The sequence below is a fragment of the Fonsecaea pedrosoi genome, assembly GCF_000835455.1.
Source record: "Fonsecaea pedrosoi CBS 271.37 unplaced genomic scaffold supercont1.10, whole genome shotgun sequence".
Classification (NCBI taxonomy): domain Eukaryota; kingdom Fungi; phylum Ascomycota; class Eurotiomycetes; order Chaetothyriales; family Herpotrichiellaceae; genus Fonsecaea; species Fonsecaea pedrosoi.
Window position 1 is genome coordinate 76,040 of NW_013550606.1, and position 13,700 is coordinate 89,739.

Consider the following 13,700-nt stretch of genomic DNA (forward strand, 5'->3'; position numbering starts at 1 on the left):
TACTTTAGCTTGTTGGATATACATGTAGTACTTTATGTACCTATAGCTACCTATCTAGAGAAGTGTGCATTCAGTGCTCAAAAGGGTAGCATGCATGCATGCATGCATGCATTCAATACAAGTGTTCAATACTTGCATTATTCTCACATGATGACGTGCAAAGAAAGAGACTATTGGATTCTTTTTCGTTTTCAACAAAGATTTCGAGCACTATTATGGCTTGTAGATATGTCATGTTGATCTACTTTCAGTAGCAAGGAGAAAAGAAGAATGGCAACTGTCTGGGTATCTACATACAAACGAAAAGGCTAGTAAAGGCGTTTCGACATCCAGCGAGGTTGCAAATAGAACGAGACTGGATTCATTTGAAGGAAAGATAAAAGGAAACGACCAAATGGGAGCACAGACCGAAATATTTGCCATGATCTATTCAGCCATAACATGTGAGTGGAACGAGACTGTTTTCATTGGCCCAACATCCCCAGTGCTGTAGCCAGTGGATTTCTCTGCCTCGTCGTTTATCAACCGCCCGCCTCTTCCATAGCAGTAGGGTATGCCACCCACGATAATTTCACATCGAACAAGGCAGAACCAATGACTTCAAAGCTCAATCAAAGTTTCCTCCACAGCAACGGGCTGTGGCTGGGTAGGATGTGCGGCAGGCTGGTTGTATGCAGCCGGCATATGTTGTGGCGCAGAAGGAAATTGATCCTGGGTATATGTGGGATAGGGTGTGCCATACGAGCCACCCGTGGACATTGGTGGTTGTGGTTGTTGCGCGGATGGCGGTTGGGGCTGCTGGTACGGTTGAGCAAATTGCTGCTGCTGCTGTGGTGGCTGCTGTGAGTAAACTTGTGCTGGGGCCTGTGTCTGCTCCAGAGGCGGTTGTCTTTGATACGGCTGTTGTGTCGCTTGTTGAGACGGGGGTGGAGGATATTGAGTTTGGGGTTGAGGAGTGGGAGCCTCAGGTGGCAGCTGCGGCATCTGAGTGTAAGGCGTCGGAGCCTGTTGTGGATCCGGGGGTGGCATCTGTGGGTACATCGATGGAGGTTGAGAGGACTGAGATGGGTACGGTGGCTGTACAGCGGGTTGATGTTGGTACATCTGCGGCGAAGGTGGCTGATTGAATTGTGGTGGTTGCGGCATGGGTTGATGCTGTTGTGCTGGCGGCTGAGTTGGATACTGATACGGTGAGCCAGGAGCATCCTGTTTCTGACTCGAATATGAATATGAACGCTGAGGCTGAGGGAGGGGCGTTGGTTGAGTAGGAGGAGCATAAGTCTCCACTGGCGCATTGTTGAAATAGTAATTCTCCGCTCCACCTGGTCCAGCACTCATTGATGGCGGTGGTCCTGATGATATCGAGGGATACATACCCTGAGGCGCTGCAGGGGAGGGCATTCCATAAGCCGCATATCCCGGGTTTCTCTGATTATAAGTGTTGTTCAACCGCTCTTCCAGCATTCGGTCGTAGTACCGCACTACTGTAGATAGCTTTGCATGCAGATCGAGGAGCGTATCGTTTTTGGACATTGTTTCGCCCAGGGTTCGCGCCAGCTTTGGCCGAAGCTTCCCGATGCTTTCGTATAGTTCCTGAATCTGTGGCTCACGGAGAATGGTACCGGGTGGCTGGTGCTGCAAGCGGTCGACCAATGTGGCAAACAAGTTAATGTTCTCTGCTTCCATCACAGATAACTCATAATCGTTCTTTGGCATAACAAAGGGCTGAGCGGAGGTTGCTCCGTCGGTGGTGGTTTTCTTGAGTGAAGCAGCATGCTTCTTGGCCTGTTCTTCAGCTTCCTTTAAAGACAGGGCTATGGCAGCTTTCAAATCCGGGTCATCTTCTTCCTCGTTTGAGACACCATTTATCTTTGCCGGCTCTTGCTTTGACTGTGCCTGGGGAACAAATCCCGAGCTCGAAATTCCCTTGGCCTCTTCCAGACTCATCTCCAGCGCTCTTTTCAAGTCCTCATCAAAGCTGCTGCTGTTTTCGACTCGGGCGCTTCGAGGTTGCATCGAACTCGGTTTGGGTGCGAAGGATACTCGTCGATCGGAGCCGCCGCTCGACTTCTTGGTTAACTTGTCGTAACAGCCGTCGTCGACCCGCACTGGCTGCATAATGCCCAGATGTGGCAGAGGAATGGACTTTGACGAGCACTGTTGATCGAATACATTACCACAGTTGCGGCAGTGGTGCTTTCTATTCGTCAGGGTGAATGAGGTTCTGCATCGCATGCAGACATCGCTGTCGGTCCACTCGGGCGGGGCACTGCTGTCGAGCATGCTGCTGGATATCTCAATCTTGGGCGGGAATTTAAATCCTTCTGTTTGCAGGCTCTGGTATATCAGGTTGATGTATGACAGATCATATCTCCCCTGAGCAGCACTGGCCCAGCTCTGGATCAGCTCCAAGATCTTCTGTTTGACTTCTTCGTTCACCGCAGCGGGCCCGTAGGCCTTGAGTAGTGAGACAAGATTGTCCATAAACTCACGGGAGGCAATCTCCGTGAGGAAGTGGGAGCCACCATTCTTAACGCAGGTGTCTGTGAGCTTGAGGGCCGATAGCTGGATATTGGGATTCTTGTTGCCTATCCGCCTCTTCAGCGACCGCATGGCCTCTTTGGGCTGCACTGTCTTTGATCGGATGAGGTCCGTAATCTCGAGCGAAGTTGCGATATCCTCCAAACTAGAGGAAGTAGCCTTTTCGATCTGCTCATCGAGCACAGAAGTGCCTGACGAGAACCACCCGGCCATTGTGCGGGATGGACAAATACAAGGCAGCGATATTCGGACTGTGATGGATGGAGAGAGGGCTTGTCTGTCGGCTTATAATGACGCTGTGAGGGGAAACCAATGGATTGTTGCGCAGCAGACTAATCAACGAGACCGCCTGCAAAATGTTCGAGAGGTGGAAATTCAAAGGTGTGAGGTACTCTGTAGCTGAGATGAATTAATGGTCGAACGCAGCGACCATCTGGGGAAGTTCTGGATAAACGCCTGGATCATCCGCCACATGCGCAACCACCAGCCACTGAGAGGCCACCAGTAATAAGACTGACTTCATGCACTCCATCAGCTAATCGATTAGCTACTGTCAAGTTACGGACAACTCACCAGCCTCAGCCTCGCCCGCTGTGTCATCAGTGGGCACTTCGGAGACCATCGTTGCTCCATCTATCTCGCTCTCGGCCTGCGGCTCCAGGCACTTCCTAGCCGTCATGCGTGTCCTTCAAATCTCCGTTCCCCAAGCTACACAACACTCCAAGTAATCTTGAACTGTTTAATCGCCTTGTCACCCTCGTCTCAACTCATGTCACTCCCCTATCGACGCCTCCAGAATTCCCAGCGCCCCTCTTCGAACCGAACCTGATTCCACATATGACCTGCTCGATTATTAAATAAACGCCCGAGACCAAAGAGGTAATTTTAGAAATCTGCCACTCAGCGGGGAGGGTTCTTTCCACCAGTGTCTCGCGCAATGATCCTGCGGTAGGAGCGACACTCATATCGCCATGGCGGCGTATGCATCCTCGTCCTCCGTATCCTCCCACACGGCTTCCACCTCAGCCAGCGCTCGAAGCAGTTGGACCGACCCTCGAGACTTGACACCACGCCCAGGCCCGGGCGCAGGAAAAGTCTTCCCTCACCTCAAGGACATTATTCAAGATGCCACCTCTTCTGTCCAAGTAGACGCCTCGCTTCCTCAATACCTGCACGAAGTCGAGAGTTCTACCACTGTGGCCAAAAGCTCTGTCGAATTTGGCCGCCACGACCTGGCTTACAAGAGTTATATGCGGGCATACGAAATCGCAGTTAATCACATTCCAAAACACAAGGATTTCGGGTTCTGGGACAACAACCCACAGTGGCGGGCGAAGTACAAGGTTGCTCTTCAGAAATTGGTGGACATGGAGTCACAGATGACCCAGATCAAGGCTCTAATCGAGGACAACAATGCCCGCCACGGAACCCAACCACAGTCTCGTGCCATGTCCAGAAAACCCGTCTACTCAACAGGGTTCGGCATCCCTCAGAATCTGATCCCGGGCCGGCCTACCTCTTCCGACAGCAATGAAGTCCCTCCAAGTTCGACCTCGCCAAATTCATCCGCAGACTTGCCTGACTCGCTTCGAATCCCTCGAGCACGTCCGTCAAGTAAACCAAAGCCCGAGAGTTTACAAGGTCGACCTTTGACTGAAGCGGCCAACGACCTCACTCAAAGATTCGCGAAGCTGAGAGGTCCAGGAAATGCTACGGAACACTCGACCTTACTGTTTATGCCCAAAGCGGGAGATTTTCAGCAGGGAGCAGGATACAACTCACAATCATATCCCAATGACACCTCTATTTCGCGACCCCTTGCTCCTCGATCGATTCCTGCTTTCAGTAACGGACCTATAGTCCCACCAAAGGTACCAGCTGCCCCACCAAAGGTGCCAATTGAAACCTCTATGGCTTTGCCGAAGCCTCCCAGTCCTACATACAGCCCGATCAACACCACATCCGCCAATTTTCATGCAAACAACCATAGGCTTTCGGCAGAAGTTGGCCGTCCACCCACGGAGAGGAGGCAGACTTACTACAATCAATCGCAGAATTCATCCACCGCTTCATTACAATTGCAGAGGACTCGTGACGAGCTCTCTGCCCCTTATAGACCGACCACTCCGAATGGAGTCAATTCCGCCATCATCCCGAAGAATAGCTCGAGTGATCTCCCTCATCAGACATCAATCGATGCTGCCACCCTGCAGGACTACATGAAGAGGTACAACGTGTTACTGATAGACATCAGAGAGAGATCTTTGTTCGACGAAGGACACATCATGTCAGCGTCAGTCATATGTATAGAGCCGATCTCTTTAAAAGAAGGGGTCTCAGCAGAGGAACTTGAGGACCGACTGGTCCTGGCGCCGGATAACGAACAGTCGCATTTCTCTCGCAGAGATGAATTCGACCTAGTCGTTTATTATGATCAGTACACGAGCGATGTTTCCTACCTCAAGGGTCCACCAATTATGACCAAAGCTCCGGCATTAAGAGCACTATATGATACATTGTACGAATTCAATGACACGAAGCCTCTCAAAGATGGTCGACCACCGGCCTTACTGGCTGGTGGTCTTGATGCGTGGGTGGATCGTATGGGAATTCATTCACTTGCCCGGTCAAGGACTGCTGCAACGCTGGGTATTACGCGGCAAAGACCCGTCGGCCCTGGTCGGCCTATCGCACGACAACGAATGGTTTCGGCCAATTCTCGCTATGAAGTTCGAAATAGGCGTCTTCGTGACCACAAATTTCTGGATGAGAGTGAGCAAGAAGCATGGCGTCAGCAGGCACTTCAGGAAGAAGTGACCCCAGTCGAGAAGCATGACACCGCAAGCGATGAGGAGTACTCGGTGGTAGAAGAAGAGCCTGAGCCTCCGTCGCCATTCATACCCGATTACGAGACATTCTTGCGCCGGTTCCCTTCAATTCAACAGCAGGAATCAATGGTTATGCCGGCTCGACGACCTGTTCCGTCTCATCACGCTGCATTCGTCCCTCAAATTGCACCACCTGCCGTTCCTCAGGTGCCCGCAAGGCCCGCGCCCGCAATACCCAGACCGAGCTATTCAGGCCATGCTGATATCAATGCGCCCCAACCAGCGCTGGCCCGAGTGACGTCCGCAACTCGGCCGCCTCTGTACTCAACAGTAACATCCCTGCGCAGACGGTTGCCCAAGACTGGCCTCACAAACTTCGGTGTCACTTGTTACATGAATTCAACTCTACAGTGTCTATCTGCGACTATTCCCTTGTCGAACTTCTTCAACGATCGACTCTACGAGGGGTATGTACAGCGCAACTGGAAGGGCAGTAATGGCATCATGCCTAAGCTCTATGCCAACTTGATCCAAGCCGTCTGGCAGGGAGACACTGAAGTGATCAAACCGTCAACATTTCGAAACTTTTGTGGGCGCATGAATCGAGAATGGGTAATAGATCGACAGCAAGATGCGAAGGAATTCTTCGACTTCCTTGTCGATTGCCTTCACGAGGACTTGAATGTCAACTGGGAACGAACACCTCTTCGGCCATTGACGACTGCAGAGGAAATGCAGAGAGAGCGGATGGAAATTGCACGAGCCAGCCCAATTGAGTGGAAACGCTACGAGCATAGAGACCACAGTTATATGTCTTCGTTATTCGCCGGCCAACATGCCTCACGCCTGCGTTGTCTCACTTGCAAGCGCACGTCGACCACATACGAAGCATTCTACAGCATCAGCGTGGAAATTCCTCGAGACCGTGCGGGCCATATCTACGATTGTCTTGCTTCATACTGTCGGGAGGAAAAACTGTCGGAGCTTTGGCGATGTCCATATTGCAAGTGCGAGCGTGAAGCCACCAAGCAAATCATCCTGACTCGCCTGCCACAGTTCCTGGTGATACATTTCAAGCGATTCGCCGCTTCAAAGCACGAAAAGGCCAAGAAAATCCACACACCCATCGAATTCCCATTGCATAATCTAAGTATGGATGACTTTGTGATTCCGCGACCACCCGCGTTGCCGGATCAAGATGGGCGAATGAATATGGAGCTTGCCACGACACCACCGTATACATACGATGCATACGGGGTTCTGAGACACCTGGGGAATAGTGGTGATGGTGGTCATTATATCTCTATTGTGAAGGACCAGGGCCGGGGCGTGTGGAGGAAGTTCGATGACGAGAGGCATGTTGACTTGGACCCAATGAAACTGAACCCAAGGGACAGACTTCAGAACGGGGAAGCATATATCGTGTTTTATCAGAGAGCTCAGGGCCGATGATGGGCGTGCGGCTGCCGATGGCCGGGAAGAGATACTGTCGGGATTGGCTCCTTTTCTTGTGACACGTTCGAGCAAGCGAAGCTTTTCTCCGTAAATATTGTGGATTGGTATTTTTGGGATGTATTCGTCTGGACCAAGACAGAATTATGGATTCTTTTGGGGAGTGCCGTCTTCTGGATGACCTTCGATCTGATTTTTATGGATGGGCCAGTTTGACGACGACCATGAGAAGATACTGATACGACAAATGAAAAGTAGATTTCTGGTATCAATCTTGCGTCTTCTTTCCGCGGAATACCTACAGCGGGCTGTTCCTTGATGTCTGAATCCTAGATTCGTAGTTTCACGCAGAGAGTGGCTGCGACAGCAGTCTTGCGATCTTCCTTGAAGGGATCTTTGACCCAATCCATCCGCGTGGCTGGGATCGTATCTGATCTGGCAAAGGTGTTCTTTGCTGGCTTTATGATTTTGATGGTTGGTTTGCGCATTCCGAAATGTTTCGGTGTCTGCCGAGTTTCAGTCCAGCAGAACCAGTCCACCATTTATATATATATACGTGTGTTCGACCACCGACAGACGCAAAATTGTTGATCCAGAGTATCGTAGCCATCGTCGTAGCGTTAGCCGGAAGTCGTCAAGTCAGCCAGTATAGCGCATGCGTTGATCAGAGCTATCTGATTGGTATACAGGGGTGGTCTTTATCTGTCGATTTGTGGCCTTTTTTTCATTTGTGTTTGGTCTTGCCGTACATTCCTCCTTCGATCCTCCGCTTTTCAATTGCCAACTTGTAAGGAGGGGCCGTTGGAGGCTGGACCGGGTCTAGCGACACATGGCCCTCTGGCAGCTTGTAGGTCGCATCGCTGTCCCAGGCTGAGAGATCACCGCAGGCCAGGAATGGAGCAATGTACCTCCGCGGATCGGCGTTTTCGATAGATGGCAGTCGGAGTTCGACAATACCATCGGGCCGAAGGTCACGGGTTTGTGTTTCTGGCGCTGGATGATCGTTGGTATGGCCTGTTGCGCCTAAGGCAGAATCCGACGAACCTTGCTCTTGCTGTTGTACGTGAGTCGCTGACAGAGGAGCTGCTGCGGATCCAGGCTCCAGATCTCGCATTCCGTCCTCGACCTCAATCTCTGGTGTCCACAGCACTTCTGTGCCGTCCTTCCGTCTCACCATTACGGGTTTATAGCCCTCACAGACCACAAAGGCCTCGATACTACTCGCTCTGCTCGCCCTCGGTTTCGCAACACTCACCTTCTCGAACAAAATCCTTAGCTGTGCATAGATGAGATCAACGTCTCGCCCTCTGAAAATCTTGGCCACAAATTTCCCCCCGGGACGCAGCACTTTGGTGGCAAGCGTGAGTGCCGAGTAGAGCAGTTGAGACTGGACGTAGATGTCGAGGGAGTGGAGGCCAGTGACATCGGGGGCACCGTCACTTATCACAAGATCGATCAGGTGGGTTGTATTCTGCGGGGAGAAGTCTGGATCGATCGCCCGAAGCAGCAGGGGGACGGTCGAAGGGTGAGTGATGTCGGCCTTGAGTTGGGTGATGCCTTCGAGTGGAGCCATGGGTTGAAGGTCTATAGCGACGATCTTGACGTTTGGTCGAGGCTTTAACTCGCCACTTGGTTGGTTGACTTCCAGAGTAGACATGTGCTCGCTGTCCTTCTGGGTTTTTGCACGCTGGTATCGTTCCATCTTCTCAACCCAAGCCCGCCGTCCAAAGCTCTCACCTTTGATCAAGACACGCGAGAGAACTTGACTCCATGATCCCGGAGCAGCACATAGATCGATCACCCTTGTGCATCTCTCAGGTTCGTTGTACGAAAACAGGTCGAATTGCTCGTCAATTTGGATGAGTTTGAAGGCAGAGCGTGCACGCCAATTTTGTTCCTTGGCCAGACGGTAGTACGCATCTCTCTTGTCTTTGGAGGATTTGCCCATAGTGATAGCGTATGGCTGCTGGACCGGGTGGCGTCCTCTTTTTGTTCTGTACACCTTGACCTTTGTTGAATGCACAGATGAAAGTCTCTGTAGATCAAAGCCTGAACTATATTGCGCTACGCCAACTTATGGTTCACCGGTGCATTCTGTACGGTCGACCTTTGACGTGTGACCCGCAATAGCTCTCCAAGTCTCGGTCTTTGCTGCTCCAGCGCAATTGAGGCCAGGTCAATTAATTTGGACAGACATACATACAAATTGTTTCTCGACGTTGCTGCCAAAACACTCGATTTATAAAGGCAGACACTCGTCATTCCTCGGAAGAGGACGCTCATCCGCCATGGCTCCCAGCATGTCCCTTCATAGCGTCGTCGCGATCCTCATATTATCCACCGACTCATCACCCGATTCTTCCAGGCTGTTTGCCAAATACTACAATCCTCCACATGCCTCAGCTCAGCCACAGCCCCCTCTGCAATCGCAGCCATACCCACACCTTAAGGAACAGAAAGCGTTTGAAAAGGGACTGCTGGAGAAGACATCAAAGCAGACCTCAGATGTGATCCTCTACGATAACAAAGTCGTGGTGTTCAAGATGGAGAGCGACGTTATGCTCTACGTGGTGGGCGGCCCAGAGGAGAATGAGATTCTGTTGTATAATGTTGTGTTGGCGCTGAGAGATACGTTGAGCATACTGTTAAAGTCTGTCTATCGCCCCCCTTCTTCTCGCTGACAGCAACTGACAAGGGTGACTATAGAAACTCGACAGACAAGCGCACGATCATGGAGAACTACGATCTGGTCACTTTGGCCATTGACGAGATTGTCGACGACGGCATAGTTTTGGAGACGGACCCGGTGATGGTGGCATCCAGAGTCTCAAAGGCCCCTGCACAGGATGCGCCAAATATGAAGAACATTGACCTGAGTGAACAGGGGATACAGAATCTCTGGGAGTTTGGAAAGAAGCAGGGCATGGAGTTCGTACGAAGAAACCTGTGATTTTCGTGGACGGCGGAAACGGGGGCGATCGTCTGAAGGCACTGTCATAGCCTACATGTGAGATGGACAACGAGGATGTTACTGGATGGCGTTAGGGAGCGGAAAAGAGGACCATGAGCATCATGACCATTAAAAGTCAAGACCTGGGGCTTGTTGGCCGTTTTGAAGACTTTTGGGGGGGAATTGCAGCCTTGTCGGGAGGCCACAGCCTTGCTGCGATGAAATTACCAAATCGACGTCATCTGGACGCTGAAATATTTCCAATCAAAGAGTCACCATGTCAATTTCCCCCGGTGCTAGTCGTGCCTTGTGTTGAGCATCACTGCCTTGGCCTGTTGTCCTTCTCTATATTTCCGCTTGAACTGGAAAAGAGGTTTCATCATGAAACAGCGTTTTTCATCCCTCGACGTCAAGGTCTGTGTTTCTCCCATGCCCCGCATGCGCACGCGCCTGCGCCTGCAAGCAACAACTGACTCCGTTGCGTTGTTGCAATTGTAGGTCATTGCAAATGAACTATCAACTTCCCTCACCGGCCTCCGTTTGTCGAATGTTTACGATCTTTCCAGTCGAATTTTCCTGTTCAAATTCGCCAAACCCGGAAAACGGGAACAACTTCTCCTCGACAATGGCTTTCGCTGCCACTTGACCTCTTTCTCCCGGACCGCTGCGACTCAGCCGTCCGCCTTCGTTAGCAGATTGCGCCACTATCTCAAGAGCAAACGTGTCACTGGCGTTTCCCAGATAGGCACCGACCGAGTTATACAAATCACCTTCAGCAACGGACTATATCGTTTGTTCTTGGAATTCTTTGCCGCGGGGAACATCATCGTCACCGATGCGGACCTCAATGTGCTCGCTCTGCAGCGGCAAGTCAATGAAGGAGATGCAGATGTGGACATTAAAGTGGGCGGAAAGTACACCCTCGAGCCAAAACAGAATTTCCATGGAGTACCTCCTATAACAGAAGAAAGAGTCAGGGAGGTTCTTCAAAAGGCGGTGGAACGTGCGAAAGCTGCAAAAGAGGTGGGCGGCAAGAAAGCGAAACGAGCAAAAGGAATCGATGATTTGGTAAAGGCTCTGAGTATCGGCTTTCCCGAGTTTCCTCAGCACTTAATTGAGCATGCATTTAGAGAAGCCGGCGTCAATGCGACATTGAAGGCGGAGGACGTTTTGGGAGACCAGGAGTCTCTACGATCAGTCATATCTGCATTGGAAGTTGCAGATCAAGTTTTCACGTCGTCAGGTTCCGGGCAATCGAAGGGTTACATTATTGCGAAACAGAAAGCTCCTTCCTCGGGCGAGACGGAGTCTTCCAGTGCGCAGAAACCCGCCAGGGAGTCGATTGTTTATGATGATTTTCATCCATTTCAACCAAGTCAGTTTCAGAACAAGCCAGGTGTCCACATTCTCGAGTTCAACGGTTTCAATCGTACGGTTGACGAGTTCTATTCGTCCATCGAATCTCAGAAGCTGGAGTCACGGTTGACGGAGCGAGAAGAAATCGCGAAACGGAAATTGCAAGTTGCAAAAGATGAGCATGAAAAAAGATTGGCAGGCCTTCAACAGGTGCAGGAATTGCACGTCCGCAAGGCCCAAGCAATCGAGGCGAACACCCACCGCGTGGAGGAAGCCTGTGCTGCGGTCAACGGCCTGGTCGCGCAAGGCATGGACTGGGTTGATATTGGGAAGCTCATCGAAAATGAGCAGAAGCGAGGTAATGTTGTGGCTCAAATGGTTAAACTTCCCCTCAAGCTGGAGGAGAATACAGTGACTCTCCTCCTTGACGAACCCACCTTTGATGAAGGCTACGAGAGTGACGAAGAAGATGAGACTGACGAGGAGGTTGCGTCTGACGAGGAAGTCGAGGAGACTCGGGGTAAAGCTGCACCCACCGCAGATAAACGGCTCGCGATTGACATTGATCTTGCACTATCACCTTGGGCAAACGCACGCCAATATTACGACCAGAAAAAGTCAGCAGCGGTCAAAGAGAAGAAAACTGTGGAGGCATCCGTGAAGGCCCTCAAATCGGCTGAGCAGAAGATTGACGCAGATCTCAAGAAAGGGTTAAAGCAGGAGAAGGCGGTCCTGAGGCCAGCAAGAAAACAGTTCTGGTTCGAGAAATTCCTGTACTTTATCTCCAGTGACGGATATCTTGTGATTGGAGGCAAGGATGCGCAACAGAACGAGCTTCTTTACCGGCGATACCTGAAGAAGGGCGATGTCTACGTGCATGCCGACTTGCAAGGAGCATCGAGTGTGATTGTGAAAAACAATCCGCGCATGCCCGATGCACCGATTCCCCCCTCAACGCTTTCCCAAGCTGGTACATTGACTGTCTGCACGAGCAGTGCCTGGGACTCGAAGGCGGTGATGGGAGCTTGGTGGGTCAACGCGGACCAAGTTAGCAAGACGGCTCCAAATGGCGAGTATCTCGCTGCTGGTGGATTCGTCATCCGAGGACACAAGAATCTGTTGCCGCCGAGTCAGTTGATCCTTGGGTTTGGGGTCCTGTGGTTGATCAGCGAGCAGAGCAGGGTCAACCATGGCAAGCACCGGGTGGAGAGAACGGAGAGCCTGTTTCCGGGAGAGGCTGAAGCGCTGGCCAACGATATGAGTGGGGTATCTATCGAGGAACAATACACGTCCGACGATACTGGCCCAGATCGAAGCCAAGTGATACCCGATGTCGAAGATGCTGCTGACGCTGCGGTGGATGAAGAAGAGGAGGACGACCGCGGAGTCGCCTTGGGTGAGGACCGTGAACAATCACGTCATGTTGAAGACGATGAAGATAACCGCGACTCTACGGATGGTTCGGAGGCCGAGGAAGAGAGGTCGAATCCCTTACAGGTCAATGCTGCTCAGTCCCATCCAGATACCAAGGGGAGCAGTCTCGAAGAGCGCGCGATTGGGATCGAAGACGAGACGAAAGAGCCACCGGCAGACGAAGCCTCAGAGGGAGAAGAGTCAGAGGACACTCCAGCGACAGAGCCATCTACACGGACATCCACGCCGGGGCCCTCGTCACAAGCTACGGCGAAGTCCAAACCCGCGCAACTCGCCCGCGGAAAGCGCTCGAAGCTGAAACGCGCCCAAAAGAAGTATGCCGACCAAGACGAGGAAGACCGAGCTCTGGCCATGCAACTCCTCGGGTCTAACCGTGCCCAAGAACGCAAGGAAGCAGTAGAGGCAGAAAAGGCTGCCCGTGAAGCCAAGGCCCTGGCAGATAAAGAACGAAGAAGAGCACAACACGCAAAGGCGGCGGAGAAGGAACGCTTACGTCGAGAAAGGCTCGAAAAGGCGGCGGCCGATGCCAATGGTGGAGGAGCGGCTGCCGGCCTCCTCGACGATCACGACGACGAACTGAGCAAGGAGCAGGTGGAACAGGAGCGGCGCGAACTGCTAGACATCGACCGGCTTGTGCCCATGCCGGAACCAGGCGACGAGCTCGTCGCTGCCATCCCCGTCGTGGCGCCGTGGACCGCACTGACCCGCCAGAAATACAAGATCAAGCTGCAACCCGGCAATGTCAAGAAGGGCAAAGTGGTGCGCGAGATCCTGGGCTTCTGGACCTCTCTCGCGACCAAGGGCCCCAAGGTCATGGACGAGCAGAACCGCGAAAAGGACAAGGTCTGGAGGCGTGAGATGGACCTCTTGAAGGAGTGGAGGGTTGAGGAAATCGTCGGCGCCTTGCCTGTCAAGGGTTGCAGGATCGTTCAGAGTGGTGGGATGGGAGGTGCCTTGGGAGGTGGGGGTGGAGGAGGCGGGGGCAAAGGAGGCGGTGGTGGTGGGAAAGGCAAGGGAAGGGGTGGAGGTGGAAAGAAAGGAAGATAGGTAGATGGACAGATAGCGAGACAAGGGACAATTGACGCTTGTTGTCCTGTTGAGGCTGACAAGCCTTTGATAAACTAGATTGAAATCCCATC

At 52.1% G+C, this 13,700-nt stretch overlaps 4 protein-coding genes across 4 annotated transcripts; 2 read left to right on the forward strand and 2 right to left on the reverse strand.

Moving 5' to 3' along the window:
* Nucleotides 1-600: 600 nt before the first annotated feature.
* Z517_12493 (uncharacterized protein) lies at nucleotides 601-2,754 on the reverse strand (the record flags this gene model as incomplete). The annotated part of the gene is made up of 1 exon (XM_013422437.1): nucleotides 601-2,754. The coding sequence occupies one exon, from the start codon at nucleotides 2,752-2,754 to the stop codon at nucleotides 601-603; it is 2,154 nt and encodes a 717-aa protein (XP_013277891.1).
* A 758-nt stretch (nucleotides 2,755-3,512) lies between these two features.
* Nucleotides 3,513-6,821, forward strand: Z517_12494 (uncharacterized protein; the record flags this gene model as incomplete). Its single annotated transcript, XM_013422438.1, has 1 exon — nucleotides 3,513-6,821. The coding sequence occupies one exon, from the start codon at nucleotides 3,513-3,515 to the stop codon at nucleotides 6,819-6,821; it is 3,309 nt and encodes a 1,102-aa protein (XP_013277892.1).
* Nucleotides 6,822-7,545: 724 nt separating this feature from the next.
* Nucleotides 7,546-8,769, reverse strand: Z517_12495 (uncharacterized protein; the record flags this gene model as incomplete). Its single annotated transcript, XM_013422439.1, has 1 exon — nucleotides 7,546-8,769. The coding sequence occupies one exon, from the start codon at nucleotides 8,767-8,769 to the stop codon at nucleotides 7,546-7,548; it is 1,224 nt and encodes a 407-aa protein (XP_013277893.1).
* A 340-nt stretch (nucleotides 8,770-9,109) lies between these two features.
* Nucleotides 9,110-13,608, forward strand: Z517_12496 (uncharacterized protein; the record flags this gene model as incomplete). Its single annotated transcript, XM_013422440.1, has 3 exons — nucleotides 9,110-9,471; nucleotides 9,528-9,753; nucleotides 10,270-13,608. 3 exons carry the CDS (start codon nucleotides 9,110-9,112, stop codon nucleotides 13,606-13,608), a joined length of 3,927 nt encoding a protein of 1,308 aa, XP_013277894.1.
* Between the last annotated feature and the right edge of the window lie 92 nt (nucleotides 13,609-13,700).